General features: G+C 39.1%; 2 protein-coding genes, 1 long non-coding RNA gene and 1 pseudogene across 7 annotated transcripts in view; 2 read left to right on the top strand and 2 right to left on the bottom strand.

The window, feature by feature from the left end:
- LOC126487388 (zinc finger protein 431-like) overlaps window positions 1–21376 on the top strand; it is a 39395-nt gene extending 18019 nt beyond the window's left edge. Inside the window, exons 1-5 of one of the 2 annotated variants that reach the window (XM_050120129.1) lie at window positions 14487–14891; window positions 15808–15862; window positions 16039–16165; window positions 16361–16421; window positions 17559–21376. In XM_050120129.1, the coding sequence (XP_049976086.1) occupies window positions 15854–15862; window positions 16039–16165; window positions 16361–16421; window positions 17559–18519 (1158 nt within the window). In that variant the 5' untranslated portion in view covers window positions 14487–14891; window positions 15808–15853 and the 3' untranslated portion in view covers window positions 18520–21376. Of the gene's footprint in view, window positions 1–14486; window positions 14892–15807; window positions 15863–16038; window positions 16166–16360; window positions 16422–17558 lie in introns of those variants that run through there. The other variant, XM_050120128.1, reaches the window with a different exon arrangement.
- LOC126487391 (uncharacterized) lies at window positions 6164–24107 on the bottom strand. Its single transcript, XR_007588357.1, has 3 exons — window positions 24036–24107; window positions 23346–23458; window positions 6164–14493 (listed from the first exon to the last, which is right to left on the bottom strand). It is a non-coding gene; the product is annotated as an uncharacterized lncRNA (long non-coding RNA).
- A 62-nt stretch (window positions 24108–24169) lies between these two features.
- The window catches only part of LOC126487390 (KRAB domain-containing protein 5-like), a 19395-nt gene continuing 16067 nt past the window's right edge, over window positions 24170–27497 (top strand). For 2 of the 4 annotated variants that reach the window (XM_050120135.1, XM_050120131.1), the window contains exon 1: window positions 24170–24336. The gene's annotated coding sequence lies outside the window, so the exon portion shown is untranslated. The other 2 variants (XM_050120133.1, XM_050120132.1) reach the window with 2 other exon arrangements.
- LOC126487425 (60S ribosomal protein L29-like) overlaps window positions 24412–27497 on the bottom strand; it is a 9401-nt pseudogene continuing 6315 nt past the window's right edge.

The raw sequence follows: 27497 nt of genomic DNA, 5'->3' as shown, positions 1-27497 counted from the left end.
CATTGTGGGAAAGCCTTTGCATGTCACAGCAGTCTTGTATTGCATCAAAGAACCCATACTGGAGAGAAGCCCTATGAATGTAATCATTGTGGGAAAACCTTTGCAGTTCTCTGTAGTCTCCAATATCATAAAAGAACACATACAGGAGAGAAGCCCTATGAGTGCAATCAGTGTGGTAAAGCCTTTGCGCAGAAAAGTCATCTTGTAAGGCATAGAAGAACACATACTGGAGAGAAACCCTATGAATGTAATCATTGTGAGAAAGCCTTTTCACAACAGTATCACCTCCAAAGACATAAAAGATTGCATACTGGAGAGAAACCCTATGAATGTAATCATTGTGGTAAAGTCTTTGCACAGAACAGTCACCTTCTAAAGCATAGAAGAACCCATACTGGAGAGAAACCCTATGAATGTGATCAATGTGGTAAAGCCTTTGCATGTAATGAAAATCTTGTAGTGCATAAAAGAATACATACTGCAGAGAAACCCTATGAATGTAAACAATGTGGTAAAGCCTTTACAGGACAGAGTCTACTCAACTATCATAAAAAGAACACATGTTGGAAGATACCCAACGAACGTAATCAATATTAGAAAGCCTTTTCACAACAGAATTATCTCCATGTACATAAAAGAAAACAAATTGGAGGAAAACCCCTATTAAAGTAATCATGTCGTAAAGACTTTATATGTCTCTGTAGTCTTTTCAGTCATGGGAAAAAAATTATACTACAGAGAATCCTGATAAATTTAGTCAGTGTGGTAATGTTTTGCACTTCATGATAGCTTTTATACAAGATTAAATCTTTCTACGTGCAATCATTCTGTTAAAGCCGAGTCTCTAGCCATATAATTTTTTAAAAACCTTTTTACATCAACTTGAAATCAGGAAATAGTGAAGAATTCATACAAGAGAAAGACCATATTCATGTAAATGATTGGATAAAGACTAGATATTTTAGTTGCCATCAGTTTCAAGGAGAAAAAAATTCTTTTTCATTCTATCTTTGAAGGAAGTAAATTACTACCATGTTCCCTCAAGACTGATGGTGGAAATAACTACATTGTTTTCCCTATTTTCAACATTTGATGTCAATATTAAAGTATGCCATATATGACAAATGCACTTGTTAAATTTTATTTTGGTGTCCTTATATTCATTGTGTTACTTTGTTTATCCTCCATTGTGCTTCTCCTTAATTATAGTTATTTTTCTCCTGCAATGTATTGAATTGGATATCAATCACCAAAGGTGTGTCCATTTTTTTATTTAAATACCAGGCAGTTTGTGATCATAATTTTCAAGTAAATTTGTCTGTGAAAGGGTCATGGACTGATGTTTCTGGTTTTGTTTTTTTTTTTTATATTTTCATAAATTCCCTTGGGATGTTGTTTGTTATTCCAGCCTAATTGGGATGTCAGTAGTTAGTAAGGGAGATGTTTGAACTCATGGTCCTTATGTTTCAGCCTCCTGAGTACAATCCAGAGGCAAATGATGGAATTCATAGGTGTGTGAATTAATATCCTTGTCTTTGATTCACTGGTCAACCTCTCTGTTGAGGGGGATCATCTGCCAGGCTGGAAGTTGGTTGGGATGGTCTCTATGATCCACACCCACTGTGAGCCTTGTGGTGTGAAGGTACCTGGGAAGAGGATCTTGTCAGAAGCCAGCAGTTGAGGAGATATTGTAGAAAGCTACAACAAGCCATCAGTGCAATGTCCAGCATTCTTAGCAGATGCAAGGCTGATATTGTAGCAATCTGCCTTACATTGTTTTGATTCATTTTTTTTTCTCATTTGTTTTTAAAGATAGGGTTTTTCTGTATAGTAGCCATGGCTGTCCTGGAACTCACTTTTTATATCAGGATCTATGCAAACTCACAGAGATCAGCCTCCATCTGCCTCCAAGTGTGACTATAAAAGGCATGTGCCATCACATCTAGCTTGATTTGTTGATATCCATTTATTTGAGTCTGGATTTCTCTATTCATGTTTGGTTGCTATTTATTTATTTGTTTCAGTCCAGGTTTCTCTCTAGCTTTGGATGTTCTGTAACTTAACTTTCTTTATAGGCCAGCTATCCTTGAATTCAGAGTTCTGCCAGCCCCTGACTCTTGAGTATTCTACCACTGCCCAGCTATTTTGTTGGTTTTGAGTCAATATATTTTCTAAATGCCACAGACTACCCTTCAGTCTTCCATATTCCTACCATGAATCAGAAGACCTGGGCTTACTGCCTTGTGCCACCATACCTAGCTGGATCATGTTTATCTGATCCACTCATCCATCCATAGATAAATGACTTGCCCCCACACCTCTTGGCTACTATTACTAATGCTGAACATCATGCACACAGGATCTCTGTTCAAAATATATCCTGAAGTGCAGTCATTTCATCATAGAAATACACTGAGCCTACCCTCAGGCCTCAGGAGGGCCCCAGATTCTGACCTCGGCTATGGTTGTCGATGTGCCCAGAGTCTGTGCAGAACACTCATTTGGGGATTCCTTCCACCTGCCCAAGTGTCTAGAAGTCAACATCAAGTGTAAAACTTGCCTGTTCCTCAGGAAGATCCAGGACTTGCCTGTTGTGATTCAAGATCTTTCACTGTCACCATTGCAGTTTGCCTTCAAAGGTACTTAAATGTAGCTGCAATTTGAACAAGGTTCTATGTGACCCCCAGCTCCATCTTTTTAATTCAGTATTCCTCCTTGCCAATTCTTCTGGTTGTCTTATCTGTCCCAAGTACAGGGGAATGGCAATATCAGGCTACTCTCACTGGAACAAAAGAAGTGATGGATCAGCAAGGGGCAGAGTAACAGAGAATTGGTGACCACTGCAGCCTAAGATTATAGCTCTTCACTCAGACAGTAGCTATCTGGAGCCTCCAGCCTAACCTGATGAGTCATATGGGACCGACCTGTAGCACCAGATTCAGGATATTGGCCTGGATATCCAGATCCTGCCATCTTCTTACAGTCTGAGCTTTTAAGTATGAACTCAGTCTTTTTTGTTTGTTTGTTTAAGATGAGGCAGTCAGTTCTTCAGCTACTATTCTGTTCTTCCAGATTCTACTTGGACAGTGCTCTCAACTACCTCCACCAAGCCACAGTCATGTGAGGAACTTTCATGCTGCTGCTGGGACTTGAGCAACAGCTGTCATTTAGTGTCATCCCATATCATGAGGTTCCTTCAGATGTTTGCTCCTTTTACATACTTAGATATTCAGCCAGTGGAAGAGTAGAACACAGCCTTGTGGAATCAAAAGGCAGCTAAGTCACAAAGAATCTGCAGCCCATTCAGACATCAGTTAAGAACCTCATCATTTCTTGGGTAATGGTGAGTGTATGAGGCCTGACCACATTGAGACCTTTATTCTCTAGGCATCTAAGGACACCTGTTGTTCCAGGCAGAAAGTTCAGGTCTGAGTTCTGCTCATTTAGGGATGGAAGTGTCTGAATTAACAGCTACTCATATCTCTTTTTTCAAATTTGTTGAAACAATGAGCTTCATTTTGGGGTTACTTAGAGGAATATGGGAAAATAATTGCTTACTGTAGTGCAAGGGACTCTAAGTCTGTTGTAATCATAAAGATACAATCATCATAGGATGCAGATAAGCATACAGGTCACCTGGAACATACTGCAGAATTGTAGGCATAACACAAATTAAAGTTCATTCTATCTTGGTGGATCATTTTATCAAATCCACTTCAAACAGTATGATCTGACATTTTCCATTTGAGTTAAGCATTCGGAATCCTGTCAGTTTCAAGAATTCTTTGAAGCGTTATTGAGGTGTACATTTCCTGAGTTAGTCAGCTCCTGTCAAAGATGGATCACTTCAGTCTCCAGGAACCTGCTACAAAGCATCACATTCTTCAGGGGTCTGTGTTTTATCTTCATTAAGAAGCATTTAAGGTTGCATAAGTGTAAAAAGTTTTAAAGACAGTTTTTATACATTGTCATATGTTCAGAACTTCTCTCAGGATAATTTTTTGTTATTTTATTACTTAAAAAATATCAATCCAAATTCCCACTTCCTCCCCTCCTCCCACTCCCCACTACCTCCCCTTCTACTCCCATCCTACTCCCTTCACAGACCCTCCCACCCCACCCCCTCCAATCCCAATAGAGGGCCATGCACCCCACCCTGTGGAAAGTCCAAGGCCCTCCCTACTACATCTAGGTTGAGCCAGGTTTATATTCGAAGAGAATAGGATCCCAAGAAGGCAGTACATGCTGTAGAGACAAATCCCAGTGTCACTATCATTGGCCCCTCAGCCTGCCCTCAACCCCCTTCAGAGTTGACTCCTGGTCCAATTGGAGTTGGTGAGCTACCATTAGCTCAAGCAAACTGTCTCAGTGGATGAACCCCTCATGGTCTTGGATTCTTTGCTCAAACTCTCACTTTTTCTACTCTTCAACTGGATATGGGAGCTCAGTCCAGTGCTCTGATGTGGGTCATTGCCTCTGTTCCCATCTGTTGGATGAAGGTTCTATGGTGATATTTAAGATAATCATCAGTCTGACTACAGGGTAAGGTCAGTTCAGACACCCTCTCTATTGCTTAGGGTCTTAGCTGGTGTCATCCCTGTGAATTCTTGGGTATTATCTAGAGCCAGGTTTCTTGCTAACTCTGTAATAGCTCCCTCAATCAAGATATCTCTTTCCTTGCTGTCATATCTGTCCTTCCTCAACCTCGACTATCCCATTCCCTCAAGTTCTCCTCAATCCCCTTCTCCCTTTCCTTCTCCCACCATGCTCCCAAATTTTTGTCTGTTTCCAATTTCCAGGAGGGTCTATATATGTTTTTCTTTGGGTTCACCTTATTACTTAGTTTCTCTAGGATCATTAACTATAGGCTTGATGCCCCCCCTTTTTATGTCTAGTATCCACTTATGAGTGAGTACATACCATATTCATTTTTTTAAATATATATTTATTATGTATACAATATTCTGTCTGTGTGTATGTCTGCAGGCCAGAAGAGGGCACCAGACCTCATTACAGATGGTTGTGAGCCACCATGTGGTTGCCGGGAATTGAACTCAGGACCTTCAGAAGAGCAGGCGATGCTCTTAACCGCTGAGCCATCTCTCCAGCCCCCCCCATATTCATTTTTTTGTGTGTTTGGGTTACCTCACTCATGATAGCGTTTTCTAATTCCATCTATTTGCATGCAAAATTCAAGATGTTATTATTTTCTTACCGTTGAGTAGTACTCTAATGTGTAGATGTGCCACACTTTCTTTATCCATTTTTCAGTTTAGGGGCATCTAGGTTGTTGCCAAGTCCTGGCTATTACAAATAATGCTGTTATGAACATAGTTGAACAAATGCTTGTATAGTATGATTGAGCATCTTTTGGGCATATTCCTAAGAGTGGTATTGCTGGATCCTGAGGTAGATTGATTCCCAGTTTTCTGAGAAACCACCATACTGATTTCCAAAGTGGTTGCACAAGTTTGTATTCCCACCATCAATGGATGAGTGTTCCCCTTACTCCACGTCCTCTCCAGCATAGGTTATCATTGTTCCTTATTTTAGCCATTCTGACAGGTGTAAGATGGTATCTCAGTTGTTTTGATTTGCATTTCCCTGATAGCCAAGGAAGTTGAACATGTCCTTAAGTATCTTTTGGCCATTTGAAATTCTTTTGTTGAGAATTCTGTTTAGTTCAGTACACCACTTTTTAATTGGTTTATTTAGAATTTTAATGTTTAATTTCTTGAGTTCTTTATATATTTTGGAGATCAGTCCTTTGTCTGATGTGGGGTTGGTGAAGATTTTTTTCCCATTCAGTAGGCTGCCTTTTTGTCTTATTGACTGTGTCCTTTGCTCTACAGAAGCTTCTCAGTTTCAGGAGGTCCCATTTATTCATTGTTGCTCTTATTGTCTGTGCTACTGGAATTATTTAAAAAGTGATCTCCTGTGCCCATGCATTGAATGTTACTTCCCACTTTCTCCTCTGTCAGATTCAGTGTGGTCAAAGTTATACTGAGGTCTTTAATCCATTTGGACTTGAGTTTTGTCCATGGCGATATTTGTGAATCTATTTTCATTCTTCTACAGGTTGGCATCCAGTTATGCTAGCATGATTTGTTGAAGATGCTTTCTTTATTGCATTGTATAATTTTAGCTTGTCAAAAATCAGGTGTTCATAGGTGTGTGGATTAATATCCTGGATTGAGGACTAGCAGGCAAGCTCCCTGCTGGTGGCTAGAAATGTCGAGGAACCTGGGAAGGCCCCCCTGGCTTTTCTCCCCTCCCCCCCTGGAGTTCTTAGGGAGTGGGGTGTCTGGGTCACAGAGTTGCTGCTTACTTACCTCTTATGTCCCCCAAGTATTGGCGCAGAATGTATGACAGAGTTCTACGGAGCTCACAGAGAATCCAGTATAAATTCTTGATGTAGTCACAGATTTGATCCATGTGGACCTGAATTTTGTGCATGGTGATATATATGGATCTATTTGCATTCTTCTACATGTTGGCATCCAGTTATTCCAGTACCATTTGTTGCATATGCTTTTTTCCATTTTATAATTATAGCTTCTTTGTCAAAAATCGGGTGTTCGTAGGTGTCTGGATTGATATTCGGTTATTTTATTTAATTCCATAGGTCCTCCTGTATGGTTTTATGCCAACACCAGGCAGTTTTCTTTTTCTTTTTTTCTTTTTTTTTTTTTTTTGGTTTTTCAAGACAGGGTTTCTCTGTGGCTTTGGAGCATGTCCTGGAACTAGCTCTGTAGACCAGGCTGGTCTCGAACTCACAGAGATCCGCCTGCCTCTGCCTCCCGAGTGCTGGGATTAAAGGCGTGTGCCACCACCGCCCGGCCTACCAGGCAGTTTTCATTACTGTAGCTCTATAGTAGAGTTTGTGGGTAGGGATGGTGATGCCTCCACTAGTTTCTTTATTGTACAAGATTATTTTGACTATCCTGGGTTTTTTGTTTTACCATTTTAAGTTAGTATTGTTCTTTCAAGCTCTGTGAAGAATTTTGCTGGGATTTTGATGGGCATTGCATTGAATCTATAGACTTCCATTTTTGCTATGTAAATTCAACCTACCTAAGGAGTATGGGAGATCTTTCCATTTTCCGTTTTTTTCTTCATTTTTTTGTTCAAAGTTTTAAAGTTCTTGTCATACACCTTTTTTTTACTTGTTTGGTTGTAGTTACCCCAAGATATTTTATATTATTTGTGGCTATTGTGAAGGGTGATGTTTCTCTGATTTTTTTCTCAACCTGTTTATCATCTCTTTAAAGGAGGTCTACTGATTTTTCGACTTAATCTTGTATCCTGCTAAATTACTGAATGTGTTCATGAATTGTAGGAGCTCCCTTGGTAGAGTTCTTGGCGTCTCTTATGTATACCATCATATCATCAGCAAATAGTGAGAATTTGACTTATTTTCCAATTTATATCCCCTTGATCTCCTTTTGTTGCCTTATTACTGTAACTAGGTGTACTATATCTATTCAAGTACTATACTGAATAGATATGGAGATAGTGGACAACCTTGTCTTGTTCCTGACTTTAGTGGGATCGATTTGGGTTTCTCTCCATTTAGTTTGATGTTGGCTGTTGGCTTGCTCTGTATTGCCTTTTGGTGTGTGTGTTTAGATAAGTTTCTTCTATCCCTGCTTTCTCCAAGACTTTTGTCATGAATGGCTGTTGAATTTTTATCAAATGATGAGCACCTATTTTTTTTTCTGGTCCTTTACCTGACTTTCAGGTCCACTATGATTCCAAGGTTTGTCTCTTTGTTCTGCAGCTTGGGGTGTAGCCTCCTGTCACTCTAGTTCTCCCTTTCCCTCCCCCACAGGGATGATCATGGCAGATCTATTTATAATTGCTAAAACAAGGAGATATCTAGTGTCCTCCATGAGTAAACAGCAACTGTATTTCAAGCAGGCAAAAAAAGTATTTTCACTGAATCCTCCCCAGGTACTTATATTGGTTAGAATATAGATGATAAGACCTATATCAGTTTGTTATTTTTATAATATCCAAAGCTGGCTAACTTACAAGAAATATAAATATGCCTACCTACTGTTCTGAAGGCTGGGGCATTTATTTATTTTGTTTGTTTTTTTTGGTTTTGGTTTTTTAAGACAGTTTCTCTGTAGCTATGAAGCCTTTCCTATAGACAAGGTTGGGCTTGAACTCACAGAGATCCACTTCTTCTGTCTTCCAATTTCTGGGATTAAAGTCATGTGCCACCACTGCCTGACAAGGTTGGAACATTTTATATCAAACTACCAATATCTTGCTAGTGATTTTCCATCGGGGCTCCCATGGTAAGAGTCAGGTAGCTTGAAAGGTCAGTGATGTCCCTTTCCCCATTTGTGACAGTCCTGTGACATGAAATTTAGGACTTCAAATTGCTACTGAAATGTACTATATTCTTAGCCCTTGATTTTGAAGAAAATTTTACTGCGGGTAAAATGCTATCAAGCAGCACAGCATACTGGGGTGTGTGGGCGTGTGTGTGTGTGTGTGTGTGTGTGTGTGTGTGTGTGTGTGTTTGTAGTGAAAATAGGAAACTAATCTTTTGAGCTCTTTGAGGAAGTTGCCACATGTACCCAGTCTTTAGCCTGTATGCAGCCCCTGCATAAGACAGCATGTGTGGAAACCAAAATCAATTATGCCTCCAGCAAAAAGGAAACACTATGCTGAATGTAGTGATTGTCCATTTGGGGCAAGTTTTTCTTGTATTGTATATTGTATACTGACCTCAATCTTAGTCTTCTGTTGCCTCGGCATCCTGACTTCGAAATGAACATATGTGTAACACCCAGATGTACCCAGCTTATTTTTCTTGAGGCACTGTCTTGCTCTTTATCCCAGATTGTCTGGGAACTCACTATGTAGTCTAGATTGTCTCAGGCTCCCAAGTGTTGCAGTTACAGGCATGACTTCCCACACCTGTCATCATCAATAGTTCTTAGCTGAAGCATATTTTTCTTTAAACTAATCTAATATTTATTCTTTACATGTGAATGTGCGCTTGTGCTAAGGCAATATGCGTGTGGAAGTCAAAGGAAAACTCGCAGGATTTGTTTCTGCTCTTCCGCCATGTGGTTTCTATGGATGGAGCTAGGAACTTCAGGCTCGGGGCCCAGTGGTTTTCCCCATTTTTCTGGATCTGCAGCACATTTCTAAGTTAGGGATCATACAGTATTTGGAAACAATGCTATCATGTTGTACGGAAAGCATAGAAACAATTTTGTATGCATTGGGAAACAACAAGAACAATAACAACAAAACTCACATGTCTTGCTTCAAGGTATTTACTTCTGTGGTTGTACTGGCAAGTTTTATGTCAATTGAACATAATCTAGGAAAATTTGAGAGAAAGAAGTCTCAACAGAGAAAATGTTTCCATGATATTGGGCTGCAGTCAAAATAAATGGCATTTTCTTAAACAGTGATTAGTGGGCTAGTGACCAGCCCATTGTTGATGAGGCCAATCCCAAAATGGCTTTCCTGGGTTCTATAAGAAAGCTGGCTGAGCAAGCCATAGAGTGCAAGTCAGTAAGCAGGACCCCTCTAAGGCCCCTGCTTCAGTGCCTACTTTTAGGTTCCTACCTTGCTTGTGTTTCTGTCCTCACTTATTTTGATGATGAAACTGAGTGAAATGAACTTGTTTTTCCACACATTACTTTTTTGGTCATGGTGCTTCATTATAACATTAGTAACTCTAAAACAGTGATGGTCTGAATCTGTAACCTCCAAGACCTGCCTTGCATTTAACAAACATTATCATTGATTATTGCTGCATGATTTGCTACTTATGAAAATACTTTTTTTCTTTCATGACAGGGTTTCTCTTTGTAGCCCTTATAGTCATCCAACTCACTCTACTGATCTTGAACTCCAGAGATCACCTGCCTCTAACTTGCATTTTTGACCAGCAGCATAAATACAAGTTAAAGTCTTACAGCACATGTCTTTAATCCTAGCACTTGTAAGGCGGAGTCAGGCGAATCTCTGTGAGTTTGAGACCAGTCTGGTCTATAAGAGCTAGTTCCAGGACAGGCTTCAAAGCTACAGAAAAACCTTGTCTCGAAAAATGAAAATTAAAAAAAAAAAGCAAGTTAGAACAAAAAATTGAACGCAAAATGTAATTTTGTTGCTAGGTAGAACCTGGAAATGTTGTCTTTTTAGAAGAATGTGTATGAAATGACTTTATGTGGCAAAAAAACATAGAAAGTTGTATACAGAATTTAATTTGCTATCCTTGTAGGACCAGGAAGATGGGAATGTTAAAAGAAATGGCAGAAAGTAGAGATTGAGATCATAGCATTTCAGATGGAAAAAGACAGACCATAAAAGTTAAAGCTAGAAGTCATTTGTGTGATATTTTGGCCTTTCTTATTCTGGAGATTTAGTAAATCAGAATTAAGAAATAGTGGGCTAGTTCCTTAACTGGAATATTTAATCTTTTGAATGGTTATTACTGATGTCCTTGGTCCGCTCTCTTGGTTTGCTCTGTGATTTGCAGGGGTGATGGATGGAGAAGTGGATGGTGATGGTTGTATTGGCAGTTTTGGGGGCAGACTGGAACTTGTAGCTTACAGGGTCTGATCGATGGGGTGGGGTTGTTGCAGCAGCCTACCTGGAAGAAACTTGCCTGCTATCTGGCTAGACAAGCTGTGGCAGATGGGGGAGGGGCCCAGGGTTTTGCCCTGTCACAGAGAGCCTAGAGAGTGGGTCGTCCAGCTGCAAGGGGATTCCTCTGTACAGTTCTCTGTACACTCACCTCGTGGTCTCCTCTGTACAGTTCTAGTCTGTTCTTCAGAGTTCCTCTGAGGTAGCACAGTATAGGTGGGTTTGATCCTGGAGTGGGACTTGTAGCTTACAGGGTCCAGTTGATGGGGTGGGGGTTTTGGAACAGCCTACCTGCAGAAAGCTGTCCTGCTGGCTGACTAGAGAAGTGTGGCAAGTGGGGGTGGGTCGCAGGGTTTTGCCCCATTACTGAGGGCCTAGAGAGTGGGGTGCTCTTCTGGGTGGGTAATCATTTACCTCTTGGTCCACTCTGTGCAGTCTCAGCCTGTTCAGTAAAATTATGAATAGAGCATAGATTATATTTTGAATCAGAGCGCAGCTTCTTTTCTTCCAGTATGTATAGCGGCTACCAAGTAACCAGGCAAACTACATAAACAGTCAGGAGGAAGCTGATGGCTCTTGATCAAATAGCACATATACCAGACACTGAAGTTTCTATGGGCCTAGGTCTGGAGTTTTACTCTAGACAGTAGAAAGAAACATAGGGGACCCAGTCTTCTAAATTATCAGTTCTGGGGTATGCTGTTATCAGTTATTCTGGTCCTGCAGTAAAGCTAGAGCAGCAGCTTTAACAGATAGTAATTCTATGTCCTTGGAGCTCTTTGGTTATCTTAAGTGGATGCTCTTTGCCTGTGTACTGACTGAATGCCTACTGATAAAGATAATTACAAGAAGGCATACCTGTGTATACCTAGGGGAGAGGAAAGGAAGACTGGTAGTGGGAAACTATTTTTAAGAAACAGTTCTGAACTATGGGAAGTAATTCCCAAATATGTAACAGAATGGGACCAACAAAGTTCACCCACTTTATTCACAAAGCAACAATGCCAAAAAAGCTTTCTTTTTGCTTTAACCTTTATCAGATCCCTTGGTTATGATAAGTCACTTGTGAAAAAATGGCTAAACAATTACTGTATAATGTTACAGCTTGTATCAATAACACATCTTAAAATAATATTCCACAATATTTCACCCCTGTTGTCTAATAACAAAATGTTTTAACTTTAACATAGTAAATATTTGTACAAGACAATTATCAAGGAAGAATTACATTTACAACATTCAGTTCATTTGTATTTAGCAAATTCAGAGAAAACACTCTATTATTCATCTCATCTTAGTGATCCCAAAGATTAATAGCTAATTTATTTTCTACCATAGCTACAGAAAACTAAACTCTATTTATTCTTTAACTCCATTCAAGACCCCAGGAAAAATTAATATTACCTAACAACAGAGACATCTGCCTGGACAGTCACCCAAAGTTCCCCTGAAACATTGGGGAATCCATTTTGTCTGACAGGCCTAGAGCATCTGGCAGACTTTTCAATGGAGCAGAAAATTTGAAGTACTACCCTGCCTTGTATTTGCAAAGTTCATGAGTATTTTCCTTTGTGTCCTAAAGAATTTCTCACAGACTTTTTTGAAGCAAGAATCATGAAGGATTGTCCTACCTTGTTTTAGCAAAGTTCAGAATTCATTTTTCTGTGGGTCCTGCATGTTCAGTTTGCACAGCACACTGAAGCAGTCAAGGCAAAAGCAGTTTCTTGTCCAATTGGTTAGTCTTGCAACAATGAAAGCAAACTCCAGTGGAGTTTCTTTGATACCAATCATTATTTTATTAAGTAAATTGGTACTGCCAGGAGCAGATGTGTTTCATTATCATGAGAAACCTTATATTAACAAAACATTTTAAATGCCATATTCTATAGGTTTTTGAAGTGTTTGAAGACCATTTATCTATCTAATAGATATTCAATCTTGGAAAATATCTAATGTTACTACAAGTTTGATTATCATAGATTAACTACTAACCCAATTTCTTAATTATACATTGCATTTAAACGAGCTGCACAAGCTCAATTCTCCAATAAAGAGTAGAAACATATGTACAGTGAAACAAAAATGAACTTTAAATTTTTATTGGTATACCAAAATTTATGCCTATGCAAAATATTTGAGTGTAAAGTTGTTTTTTTAAACCTATGTTCCTATATACCCCTAAATGATAACACACACACACACACACACACACACACACACACCCCTATAACCCACCAAATATCCATAAGCCTCCCACACCACTCTTGGGAGTTTGGGCATCATGTTCTCCAAATTGCTCCACAGTCTGTGGGTGAAAGCATCTTTGGAGTCAGAGAGAAACAATTTGAGATTATGTCCAATTCCAGGGAAGACAAGATTCAGGCCTCACCTGATCAAACCTGATCCATCTCATTCCTGAAGGAATCTATAGCTTGTCATCTTTTGTGGGAACAAAAGCAAAAACTCTTCTCCAAAGCACTTTTTATTTTCATATGACAAATATATTTTTGACTTCCATTTTAAAGTTAAATGTATCTATGTTTGTCCAGTTTTGCAGTCCTGTTCATAATAATCCATAAACTTACTTTTGTTCTTTTAGGGAGCTCACCACCAAGTTCCCAAATATATAACATATGTGGAGGCTTATTCTTAATTATAAATGGTTGGCCTTAGCTTGGTGTAGTCTTGCCCATTTTGGCTTTGTACTTTTTTCTTTTCTTCTATATATCTTACTTTTACTCTTACTCCTTGGTGACTGATTGTGTGGCTGTGTGGCTGGCTGCTAGAGTCCTCCTCTCCTTGTTCTCTGGCTCCTTCTTTTCCTCCCAGATTTCTTCTTCTATATATTCTCTCTGCCTGCCAGCCCCTCTTATCCTTTCTCCTGCCTGACTGTATGCTATTATGCTCTCTTTGAATTGTTTGAATGCTGAGGAAGGAGCAACAGCTGCTAAAAGATATTTGTTTATAAATGCTGCTGAACTAATCCAACATAGATATTTTGAAAATACCTTGACTTCAGAATTTGGATCTAAGGATATGCTACTTTGGAAAAGAGATTCTTCTTTTGTTTTTACAGAGGATGAGACCCTGTGGATTGCTTCTATTCCAATATGGTATGGCAGACCACTCCCTCCTGAAAGGTTGCTGTGAACACAGTGTTAAATAAATGCAACACATTTTTTCATCTTCAAAGCAAATTTTCCATAGAATAACCAAATGTAACACATCTTAAAATGATATTATAGCATTTCCCCTCTTTGTCTAAACAGAAATGAAAGATTTTAACTTTAACCTATTAAAACTACATACAACCAAAACAATTATAAAGTAAGAATTATGTTTACAATATGCTGTCCATTTGTACTTAGCATATTCAGAGAAAATAATGCATTATCTATCCTATCATAATGAATCCAAAATTTGACACCTAACTTACTTTCTATCATAACTAAGAAAACCTGCAACTATAACTATCTAACCTTTAACTCCATCAAAGACACAGAAGGATGTAATATCATCTAACAACAGAGACATTTGGCTGCCTGGAAAATCACCCACAGATCCTTTGTGATGTTTGGGTATCCATCTTTGGCTTACAGGCCCAGAAGAGATGTAAAACTTTTCAGTGAAGCAAAAAATTTGAAGGTCTGTTGTACCTTATGTTGACAAAGTTCAGCAGCCTTTTTTCCTGTGTGCCCTCCATGTCCAGCCTCACCACACATTGCCAGCAGTCATAGGCAAGAGCAGTTTCTTTGCCCAGTGGCTAATCTTGCTGCAATGAAAGAAAATTCCAGTCCAGTTTCTTCAGTTGTGTATGATCTCTGAAGCAAATTGTTGCTGCCAGAAGCAGATGTGTCTCATTATCATGAAAACCTTAAGTTAACAAACCATTATTAATTATTACTAGGAGCCCTTCAGGATAAAATTCCTCATTGGGGATATGATATGAATCTCTGTAGCATCAGCCTATTTCCTGTTGCTTGTGTCTATTGTGCTATGGTTGAAACTAATCTGTCTAGATTCCTTCTTGTGGTGTCATGCCTTCACCACCATTATAGACTCTGTCCCTACATCATATACAATTCAATAGAAGTAACTGCTATTCAGTGTTAAGGCAGTTTGGTAGTCTACTGTTTTAATTTTTGCTTATTTGTTTTCAAAGACAAGGATTGTCTGTGTAGCCCTAGCTGTCCTGAAAGTAGCTCTGTATACCAGCCTGGCCTCCCACTAAGAGTTCCCTGGACTGTGGCTCCCAAGTGCTGGAATTAAAGGTGTGCCAACATTCCTGACTTTTTGTTTTTATATTATTGGATGATGGTTTTGCCTCTGTCAAGCATATACTGTTGTCCTGAGCTTCACCCATATCTTAAATTTTAAAATTTGGCAAAGGTTATCATTCTGTGTCTCAGAATGCCATGTATTCATGACATTAGTCATAGCTGAGTTTTCTTAGCCTTTGGATTGCAGGTGCATAACCTTATTCCTGACTGTTATATTTGTTCTGAATTTTTATTGAATATTAGCATTTTACCTGTATGCATGGATGTGCACCATATGGGTAACTGGTTCTCACAGTAATCAAAAGATGGTCCCAGAAACTCTGAACTTGGAATGATGGAAAGTTGTGATCACCCATGCATGTACTTAAGCCCAACTATATGCAAGACCAACAAGAGTACTTTACTATTGAGCCATCTTACCTGCCTTGTATTGGTTATTTGTGATTAACATTAATTTTTCTGTTGTTTTAATCTATCCATTTGTAACTTCTTAAATACACAGTGCCTCTTAGTAAAATCATTTTGATGTTACAGTTTAAATAGGGGCATTTCAGGTATCTGGAAGATAAATAAAGAATTTAAGTGAATGCATCACACTTTGTTAGAACTTCTGCAAAAACCCTGAGTTTTTCCTCATCTTTTTTTTTTGTTAGACTGATTTTTTACATGGGAAACAGGGTCTTAATATGTACTACTTGCTGTCCTGGAAATGACTACATAGACTAGGTTGGCATTCAACTCAGAGGCAGTACATGCCTCTGCTTTGGAGTGCTGGGATTAAAGGCAAGAGTCATTGCACCCAGCTTGCCCATCTTATTTTTCTCTTATCTAGTTAGGAATTAATTGTTTATATACAATTTCTCTCATGTGTCCCCGTACTGTTGATCTGTTTGTCTTTCTTTTTCAGTAGGCTTTTCTCTTGCAAGGTGATATCCCTTTCAAAGGGAACAGAAATGACAAAGGTGAATCTCCTATTCAATTTCCTTCTAAAGTAACTTGGTGATTCAATTATCATGTCTATGTCATGGAATAAGAGTGGGGAACACCAGAGTTATATGGCTGTACTGTCAAAGAAGTATATATGTATAATACTGCCAGTAACATGTTTTCTGTTATACATGTGTATGGGATATTTTAGAATGCAGTGACCTATGATGATGTGCATATTGACTTTACTTTGGAAGAGTGGAATTTGCTAGATCCTTCCCAGAAGACTCTCTACAAAGATGTGATGTTGGAGACCTACAGGAACCTCACTACCATTGGTAAGACTGAATTTTTCTTCATGTGTTAAAATAAGTGGACAATTGTTTGTTGGTTGTTTATGTTCTTCTGTAATTTGATTAGAAAGAAGAAGAATGAAGTGAGTACAACAGGCATAGTTCTAAAGTTCACTAAAGATAGTTTTTTTTTTCAAATTTGCAATAATATAACATTTATTTTCTGGTATTATCTTTTAGGATACAACTGGGAAGACCAAAATATTGAAGAACATTGTCAACATTCTAGAAAACATGAAAGGTAATTTTCATGTGCAAGCTGATACAAATGTGCCTCTGAAGAAATTATAATCTGTCCTGGAATTTTTAAACAAAAGCAACAGTGTGAATGAACACAACTTAAAGTGCATTGGAGATTATTAATCCTTACAAAAGCATATAAGATTAGTGAATTGCATATGCAAGGCATCCTTTTCAGAAAGAAGTCAAGGAAATAATGCCTTAACATATGTTACCATTTTAATTATAGCTCCATGAGAACTATGATGTAGAATTGTCATTCCATTTATTTCATATTGCTCACATTGCAAAAGGTGTACACATTGAAGAGCTAATAAGTATATCTCCAAAACTTTGTAATACACAAATTGACCATAGGAAAACTAGTATAACTCATATACTTGAGACTGTGCTAAGTACTAAGTTTTTTGAGGTGGCAGAGTCAAGGGGCAAGGGGCAGTTGTTCTAGAGGAACCTTAATACCTATATCACAAGTCTGTGAGGACAGAAAGTCAAACTGTGTAGTCAATGGGAAACCTTGTGTTTTTATTCTTCCTTCATTAGCTGTATTATATTTCTGTGTGGTTACAAGGCATATGAGCATAGGCATGTGGAAAGATATAGCATATCTCTCAAAATAATTAGAAGATATGTAACAGTCCCCACATTGAGTATTCATGTTTAATTTGATTAAAGTATACAAGTAATTTCTTTTTTATTTCTATTGTTAATACATTAACAAACTCACATGGCCTAAAAGCCCCATGAGTACTAGGACTGTATAAATACTTCTGTTTGCCCTAGTGCATGTAGCAGATGTAGTATCCCAGTATAGGAAATTTTATGAATGCAATCAGGGTGGTAAAGGTTTGATTTTTTTCCAGTTCTATTCAAATTTCTGAAAAATCTCATATAGAAAAAAGGTTCTGTAAATGAGAACCATGTAATAAAGGATGTTACCATCACAAGTGTCTCCAAAGATGCAAAACAAATCATAGTAAAGGGTAACAACACGAGTGTAAACACAATGATAAAACTTTAAGATATAATTATTCTTTACAATTGGACCAAATTGTAAAATTAATTCATAAAGAGAAAAAAAGATTCAACAGTGAATTGAATATGATAATGCTTTATATGTGCCATTATATCTTTGCAGACATGAAAGAAGTCAAACTGGAGAGAAAACTTTTGACTATACTCAATGTACTACAACCTTTGCATATAACAGTCATCTTCAAAAGCATGAAAGAACACATACTAGAGAGAAACTCTATCAATGTAATGAGTTTGTTAAAGCCTTTGGACATCACAGTCATCTTCAAATGCATAGAAAAACACATACTGGAGAGAAACCTTATGAGTGTAATCAGTGTGGCAAAGCCTTTGTGTATCACAGTCATCTTCAGATGCATAAAAGAACCCATATTGGAGAGAAACCCTATGAATGTAATCAATGTGGTAAAGCCTTTGCATCTCACAGTCACCTGCAGATGCATAAAAGAACCCATACTGGAGAGAAACCCTATGAATGTAATCAATGTGGTAAAGCCTTTGCCCAAAAGGGCAATCTTCAAATGCATAAAAGGACACATACTGGAGAGAAACCCTATGAATGTATTCAGTGTGGTAAAGCTTTTGCATCTAAAGGTCATCTTCAAAGGCATAGAAGAACACATACTGGAGAGAAGCCCTATGAATGTAATCAATGTGGTAAAGCCTTTGCCCAAAAGGGCAATCTTCAAATGCATAAAAGAACCCATACTGGAGAGAAACCTTATGAATGTAATCAATGTGGTAAAGCCTTTGCATCTCACAATTATTTTCAGATGCATAAAAGAACCCATAGTGGAGAGAAACTCTATGAATGTAATCAATGTGGTAAAGCCTTTCCATCTCCCAGTTATCTTCAAATACATAAAAGGACACATACTGGAGAGAAACCCTATGAATGTAATCAATGTGGTAAAGCATTTGCATCTAAAGTTCATCTTCAAAGGCATAAAAAAACACATACTGGAGAGAAGCCCTATGAATGTAGTCATTGTGGTAAAGCCTTTTCATGGATGTGTAGTCTTCGAAAACATGAGAAAAAATCATATTGCAGAGAACCTCTATAAATGTAGTCAGTGAGGTAAAATTTTGCCCTTTTTACAGGAGTAAAACTTATTGTGTGCAATCAATCTTTAAAGTCTTTGCATATCACGGTAATCTTTGACTACCTGAAAAAATATTGAGGGCTTCTTATTGCAATCATTTGGTAAGATCTTTATTTAGCCAGTTATAATCAGTTGCACAAGAGTATTTATTAAGTAGAAAAAAATTTGTGTCAAAATCTGTTCAAGCATTTTTATATCTGATTTTATATTGTTTGTACCAGCAAACTCATGGAAAAAAATAATTTATGAATTTATGAAGCCATATATATGTATAGGGTAGAAGGGCTAGCTAAAGAAAAGCACCCTGGCCCTAAAACCAGCACTAGTTAAAGACACATACTTTGGTGCTGAAACCAGTCAATGAAACACACCTTGCCCCTGAGTTCAGAGCCAATGAAAGAAACTCCCTGACCCTGAAAACAGACCCCAAATGTTAAAAGGGGACAATGAAAAAACACACTTTTTCCCTGGACCTGGAGCCAAAGAAACACACTCTACCCCTATCCAACAGAGCACAGAACCAGTTGATGTGGGATTCCCTTCTGTATATGTGTTGCTTTTATTGGTTAATGTTTTCCCTTCCCCCATCCTGACCATCATATTCCCTCTCAAGTTATCCTCCCCTTCCCTTCCTCCCTCCTCCCTTTCTAACCTCCCTTCTCGCTCCACCCCCTTGCTCCCATTTTTATAAGGAGCTCTTTCTATTTACCCTTCCCATGGTGAAACTATATATGTTGCTTTTAGGGTTCTCCTTGTTACTTAGTTTATCTGGGGTTAAGGACTATAGGCTTTCTATCCTTTCCTTTACAGCTAGTATCCACTTACGAGTGAGTACATTCCATGCTCATCTTGAAATTTGCATGCAAATGGATCAAATTAGAGAAAAACATTTGGAGTGAGGTAGCCCAGAATTCTAAGAGACATTTATATCTCTCCCTTTGGTGAAAAAATAGTGAAATAGCAGACACATGAAATTCTAATTTCCCTAGGAATTTTATTGTGGAAAAAGACCCGATTCCTCCAGATGAGAATGTCTCTCCTGAAGAAACATTCACTGTTTATTTGACTACCTTGTAGTAGAGACAGGATCTAAGGTTGGGGGACATTTTAGAGACGTTAAAACTTTCATTACATGGCTTAGTTTTATTGCTTAGTTATGTATATCTCTCGTCATTTATCTCAACCTGTTAGGACCCCAAGAATGGGTTAACTGCCTTATGTCTTCATCAGTGTTCCAAATTAGTCACAATGAAAAAAAAGTCATGTCTTTAATTTTTTATAATAATTTGTTCATTTTTGTTTTTTATTGCCCTCTTTTTATTTTGAAGAATAATCTCACTGTGGATCTCTGGGTATCCTGGAGCTCACTATATAGACTAAGTTCTTGTAGAACATCAGATTTGCCCACCTTGTCTCCAGTATACCTGACTTATAGACGCGCATATAGCAGACAACCAGCCGAAAAAGACTCCCATCAACTGCAGACCTTCTGCCTCAGAATCCACTGTTTTCCAAATACGAGCCATATTGCTTTTCTTTGTCTTGAGTCTATTGTAATTTATCAAGTGACTTGGGCAAGGTACTGTCTGTTGAATTAGGAGCTGCAGGCTGTGTCCCCGGCACCCGGCCGCCCGCATGGCTAGCTTATGCCTGAAATAATTACACGGAAACTGTATTCTTTCAAACACTGCCTGGCCCGGCTAGTTCCAGCTTCTTATTGGCTAGCTCTTACATATTGTTCTAACCCATTTCTAATATTCTGTGTAGCCCACGAGCTGGTTTACCAGGGAGGATCTTAACCTGCGTCTGTCTGGAGTGGGAGAATCATGGCGACTCCTCGACTCAGCTTCTTTCTCCCAGAATTCTCTTCTGTATACTTCGCCTACCTAATTTTCTATCCAATAAAATGGGCCAAGGCAGTTTTTTTATTATAATTAACCAATGTCCTTCCTCCATCAACTGTCCTTATTTTATATATAGTAAAGCTTCGGCTTATGCAGATAAGTATTTTTTTTAATATACTTGTATAGCTTCATCTTATTCATCTCATCCTTCTAATGACTCACTAAATGAAGTTGAAGCCATCTAAGCCAGCTATTGTGGCATAGGCCTGTAACCATGATACTTAGTGGAGGCAAGAATTCAAAGTCATCCTAGATGAAAGTGGTCATTGGGGTATGGTGGGAGGCCCATGGAACCCTGGGAGACTGTGATTATCTCAGGACAATGTCTTCAGAGCCAATACCCACCGGCATAAAATAAAGTTTAACACTCAGTTCTTTACAGTAATGCCACACAGTCTTGAGACAGCAGTCAAGGCTGTCTATCACAGAAGTCTCTGCAGCCTTCCTTTAAGCCAACTTGCATGGAGGCAAATGAAGCCTCATTCTGAGGTTAGGATAGCTCAGGATATCTGTTCATTTAAGATCATTATTCACAGTGGAGATATGGGACTTTCATATGTTTTTTTTTTTTAATTTGTGTTCTCTGTCTTTTGATTGTGTGAGCATTGTGGCACTGATACATCTTTTAAATATATCATTTAGATGTTAGACCATGATCTATTTTTTAAATCATGCATTATGGTATATTTATATTTAGCTAATAATGCTTCATCTAAAAGATAGTTTTGCTCTGTAAATCTCCATTGGCCTATGTGGTTAGACTCGCATTCTCCTGTCCCTGTTTAAATTGTTCAGTGTATAACCTCAGGATGACAGCATATGTGAAATGCCAACTCTGTGCCAATCTGACTCCTCTTCTAGCATTGACCACCATTGATTGTGTGCTGTTATTAAAGAGATTTTTCTTTATTCAACTTTTAAATGTGTGGAATGAGTCATCCTTGGAAAGTCATATTAATTCTAGAACAGCAGCACCTCCAGACTTGTAAAAAAATTTCTGAGACAAATTTTCTTATGTTGAATCTGGTAGCATTGATCCCACGCCATTGCTCCCCAGGCCAATGACCTTGTTGCCCTTGTGATTATACCAACTACATTTATATATTAAAGAACTCAACCACCAATGAGTCTTAAAATTCCAAATTTGAGTCATGTAGTCAACCGTCCATTTCAGTAACAGAAAAAGGATTTGTTTGTGAAGCATGGCTTCTGCCTTCAGACCAAAATAAAAGGAATAGATTATTGTATACACTGTAAGGAGAAACTAGGTAGGCAAAGAGCTGCTGAAGTCACCATTATGAAATAGGACCTGATTGTGGCAAGATCAGTGATTTTTGTCATTTCCCAGCATTAATTTATTCATCTTAGGTAAATGATGGCAGGACTGATTTTGGGTGTACTATTTGGGAAGATTAGTTTGCAACAATGGATATTGAGTTTCCAACAATGAAATTCCCATATGCAGATATGGGCAATCCTTCTTGTCATGGTCATATCTATTAACTGTAGCTGTATATGTCAGGTCACAGGTCTCACGAGCTAACATTGAACATAATTGCATGGTGCAATAATACCTTATCAGGATATGGTTTTCTCTTTTTCAAAGTCAGTATGGCCTTGTGTTTTCTCAATTATATTTATCTTTTTAAAAAGACAGTTATTTGTTTCAGTTTTTAAGTTTTATTTTCCTTAAATATACCATGCTTTAATCTCTTATTTGTTTCTATTTTCCATTGTTTGCAGGTCATTAAGAATTTCATTTTATCTTTCTCAGTTGTTGCTAATTATTTGTTTAGAGCAATGTCTCTTGTAGTTTATGCTAGCCTCAAACTATGATTTGACAATTGCTTTAAACACCTTATCCTGCTTCTGCTGCCCAGTACTGGAAAGAAAGTCTTGCAACTACTTCAAGACTGGGTCTTAACTGGCCAGTGAGGAGAAAAATTAGACCAGTAAATGCATGTCCTCCAGTATCTCTGGATTTTATTGCAAACTTACAAGTGAAGAGGAACCTGTGTAAGAACTGAGTTCACTGACTGCTGTAAGCTGCAGCATTATGCAGCAATTGCTCAGCTATCTTTGCATGAGTGACTTATCATAATTAAGGGCTTTGATAAAGGTTAAACCAAAAGGCAAGGGTTTTGGTTCCTTTGTGAATAAAGTTTTTGTCTTTTGCTGTAGATTTTTCATTGTAGCTAACTTTCCTTTTGTTACATATTTGGAAATTAATTCCCACAGTTCAGAACTGTCTCCTGTGCTTTTGGGGTTCACTGATCACATTCCCTATCTATATGCGAAAACAGCTTCCCATTATCAGGCCTTCATTCCTCTTTCCTAGGGAAATGCAAAAATATATCCTCCTCCATTCCAAGCAAGCATTGGTCTGTCTTTATGGTCCAGGCAAAAGTATCCCATTTAAAATATTCACAGATATCCAAGGACATAGAATTACTACCTGACCCAAACTGTTTCTAAAGTATTACTTTTCTCAAAGGCTCTCATGTTTTTGACCACATGAAGGACTCCATATTTTCTAAAAGGCTTAAACATAGCAGGCACCTCTCCTCTTCTTTGTGTTTGCCATTTTAGAGAATTATTGCAGAATGATGACAACATTTTTTTTTCCTATTTTGATTTTTCAGTGTTCTGGATCTATGACTCTTCATTTAGATGCACAGTTTGCAATGATGTTTCCCCTATTCTGTGGGTTGTCTCTTCACTTAATTAACCAGTCATTCCCTTTATTGCACAGTGCCTTTGAATTGGCTGAGCATTGCTACTATTTCCTGAGGAACATAATCCTCTTCAGAGGTCCTTACCTATGCCAGTATCTTGAGTTTTCCCCGTGTTTCCCTCTAACAGTTTCAACTTGGAAGTTCTTACCTGAAGGCCTTTACTGAATTAAGGATGGCTTTTGTACTGGGTAAGAGTCGAAGGTCTGGTTTCACTCTTGTATACGTAAGAGCTCCAGTGCTGGTTGTGTCAGAAAGCCTAGGCTGAAAGAGAATGGATACAGGATCAAGCATCTGCCTTCATAGGAAGCCATTCATCATTTGTTGTCTGCAAAGAATTAGAGAAGGCAGGCTGTGGTTGCAAGGGCCTATACTAAGGCCATTACGTCCACATAAGATGTTTGCAGAGGCAAGAATGACCTGTCTAATTTGAAAGAACAGAAGAACACAGGAAGTTACTTCCCCGTGCCATTTCTGGAGGAAGTACACCTGCAGCTTATAGGTAGCTCCTTCCTAAAGAATCACATTAAATTTTTAGATTTTCACTATTGAATATATTTTATACATTTAACTAGCTGAAAAACCAAAATAAACATTCTTAAGAGTTGATACAGTGTCCTGAAAAGGGTGTAGGGAAATAATCAGAAAATAGAAAGCCTAAGAAAAGGGGACTGGGCAGCTGAGGCAGAAGCCTGTTCCTCCCAGAGAAACCTGTTTGTATGGAACTGATTCACTTTGATGGTGGCCTCCAATCATTCACTGGATTGTGGGTGCGGCCATGTCACTTTCTGAAGGAACAGAAACCAGCAAATGAGCCATAATAAGTACTGGCAAGATTTACCTCCACCAGTGGTAGCGCGCCTGTGTATCTTCCCACAAGCAGCATGAGTGTAGGCTGAGAGACTCAGTAAACAAAATAACCGGAAGTAGCCTAGAGTGGTCACTTCCTCTTAGGTCTTTTCGGAGTCCCCTGCGAGGACTGCGCGTGTGCGTGGAGTGCGGCCGTTGGAAGTGTGGGCGTCCGCGAGCGCACTTCTGTTCCTGCGTGCGGTTGTCCCGGGTCTCCGAGGTGCAGCGAGCCTTAGGAGAGTGGCGGCTAGCTGGGAGGACGCTGGGAGGCCTCGCGCCGGTTTGTGCTACAGGTGGGGAACGGCCCGTTTCATTCTGTTCATTTGTCACTTCCCAGTGTGCTCTCCTGTGGGATTTCACCCCGTCGTTCATAAAAGTTGTGTGAAGACAGTCGGGGCAGAGGGCTCAGTGAGTGTGGGAGCAGGATCCCGGAGATTCTGGGTGAGTTCCCGAGGTGGCCTGGGATCGGCCCCGGAGCCTGGGACCGGTGGTGCTTGTGAAGGCGCAACTTCTGATCGTAACTGGAGCCCTGACTCCGAGCCAAACACGGGCCTGAGAGGGGAGAAAAAGTCCAAGCGGTAAGTAAAAATGGGAAAATGAGTTTATTTACGTGTAAACTGGGGACACAGTATCCGTCATCCATGTCAGCCTAAACAGTATAAGCTATAGATTCCGTCTACTGGAAAGAGAGTAAATATGGGTAAGTATGTTTAGTGGCTGGCACGTGTGAAAAAGTACTCTGTTAAGTTCCCTTCCCTGTATTGTATTTTCTATATGGAACTGGAGCTGAAAACAGAAAAAATGATTTTTAAAAACTAATCCTAATTTATTTCCTTTTGCTAGTTTCCATAACTACTGGAGCCCTCTGCGGATGCGTGGCTGGGTCAGTAGTTTGGCTTGTGCCTGGGACCTGTAGATGTAATAAGGATTAGTTAGGCAGAAAGTCACTCCAGAGTGGATTTAGGGCAGAAGCTTAAGTTTCTGCACCCAAACAGGCAAGAGCCAGCCTCAACTAGTATGTCTGTTGTCGAGATTGGTGATGATGAAGAGCAGAGGGAGCCTAGAAATGGCTCAGCAGGGCTGGGTTCTCAGCACCCACACTCAGCAGTGACTTTGAACTGGCAGCAGCTACAGTTCCAAGGGATCCATTGCTCCCTTCTGGCGTCCTGGGTACTGCATGCTTGTGCTTGTGATGAACAGACACACAGACAGGCAAAAAACCATCCATATACAAATTGAGAAAAAAATGGAATTGTAAGAATAAATCTTTAAATTTTTTTCTCTATTCCCCAGTGAGCTGCTTTCTCCAACTGAGCTCCACCTGATTTTTTTTTTAGAGGAAAAAAAGAAAAACAAAGGCTGAGAGTTCATACATTGGTTACATTAGCCAGATGAAGCCTTAAATTGCCCTAGTGAGCCAATGTCTGTCTCTGGTATACTGACTTTAGGCTTGGGTTTAGAAATTAAGAGTTATGCCCTGCAAATTGTGGTGATACATGACTGACTTGTAATCTTTTTTTTTTAATTATTACCTTATAAATAATACCAATCAAAATTTCCACTTACTCCCCTCCTTCCACTTCTCTCCAGCTCCCCTCACACCCTCCATCCTCCCCCTCTAGTCCTGAGAGGGGCGAGGTACCCTGCCCTGTGGGAAGTCCAAGGTTTAGGAAGTCCCCCCACATCCAGGTTTAGGAAGGTGTGCATCCAAATAGAGATCCCATCGTCAGACAGAGATAGAGACAGAGAGCCACATCAAAGCACTGGACTGAGCTCCCAAGGTCCAGTTGAAGAGCGGAAGGAGGTATAATATGAGCAAGGAAGTCAGGACTGTCCTGTAATCTTAGCATTCTGGAGGCAGGGGTTGGAGGATCACTTACGTGGAGGCCTGGCTGGGGATGAGATAGGTTAGTAATTAGAGTAGAGTAGAAGTCAGAACCAAAGTGATGAAGACATACACAATGCTTCTCAGTAAAAGCAGGTGTGTGTATGTGTGTGTTTTGTTATTTTTCGAGTGTTTCATTTTTAAGGTTTATTTTTATAAGAGTGTTTGACTAGTCCCAGGTAAGGTAAGTGAGTTTGTATACTGTGTGCTTGTGCTGTACTGTGTTCTCTGTGTGTGTGACTGTGATGTGTGGCTGCATAATTAATCGGAAAAAAAAGAGTGTTTGACTGCTTGTATATTGGTACACTAACTGTGTTCATAGTGCTCAGAGAAGCCCTGAAGAGGGAATCTGATACCCTAGGATTAGAGTTACATGAGGCTGTGAGCCTCATGTGAGTGCTGAACCTTGGACCTCTGCTAAAGCAGCAAGTGTTTTCCCCCTCCTTCTCTCTCCCTTCCTTTTTCTTTCCTGTCGCTCCTTTGAAAGGATGTCCCTATGTAATCCTGACTAACCTGCAACTGTTTGCAAAGCAGTCTGGCCTGAAATGTGTCTGTGATCCCACTCTGGAGTGCTGGGATTATAGGCCTACAACTGAAGTTTCCAGAAACTAAAACCTGCACCTATGTTAAAGATTCTTTGAGGCTGATGAACTGGAAAGTACTATTGATTGTAGAGAGTTTGTGTGTTTCAGGTATGGAGTCTAATCATCTTTAGCTGTATATGTTCCTTCAATAGGTATTCAGTATCCGTCCCTGGGTTTCACCTGAACAGTCCAATGGTTTCCAATAAGTCACTGGAGAGCATCTGAGGCCCATAGTAGAGATTTCCCTACTTTATTATAATGTTCCTATCTCACTGTCCCACCAATGTCAGTATTATGGTGGTATTGTTTTGGTGTATGTGTATGTGTACCTATTTGTTTGACTGCACCCACATGGAAATCAGATGACCATTTCTAGTCTCTTCCTAAAGCCGTCTCTTATTTTCTGAGAGTGGGTTTCTATATATTTGTGTGTGTGTTTTGTATGATCATATGTGTTTGGAAGCATGTGCATGTATAGGTTATAGGTAGTTCTCTTCTGCCATATGTGTCCCAGGCATCAAACTTGTGTTGTTAGGCATGTTGGTAAAACACCGTCTAAACCATTCTGCTGCTTTCACCAACATGCTATAAAAGTACTCTGATTTATGACTTTGTTTTATGCCCTTACTAGAAAGATTTCATCAAACTATTTTGCATTGGCATATGGTCTTTGGATAGCCTGAATCTGTGCTCCCAGGACATGGTAACACATCTTGGCTCTAGAATAAACTTCATATTGCCGTTGAAGTGAGAATTATGTTGTTACTATAACCAGTCACCAAGTCTGAATGGCAAAAGTAGTTTCTAGAAGCTTGTTTCAATGATGCTTCCAAGCCAGGCTTGGTGGCACACATCTGTAGTCCCTGCATTGGGAAGAGGAAGGGTGACCAGGATATCAGAGGCAACATCTGTTACATAATGAGTTCTAGGCCAGTGACCCAATGACTCTGTCTTTGAAAAAAAAAAAAAAAAAAAAAAAAAAAAA

This window comes from Alexandromys fortis, unplaced genomic scaffold (genome assembly GCF_014885135.2).
Source record: "Alexandromys fortis isolate MF-2015 unplaced genomic scaffold, M_Fortis_MF-2015_v1.1 scaffold_141, whole genome shotgun sequence".
NCBI lineage: Eukaryota > Metazoa > Chordata > Mammalia > Rodentia > Cricetidae > Alexandromys > Alexandromys fortis.
Note: the sequence above shows the minus strand (reverse complement) of the source record. Positions and strands in the feature narration are given on the sequence as shown.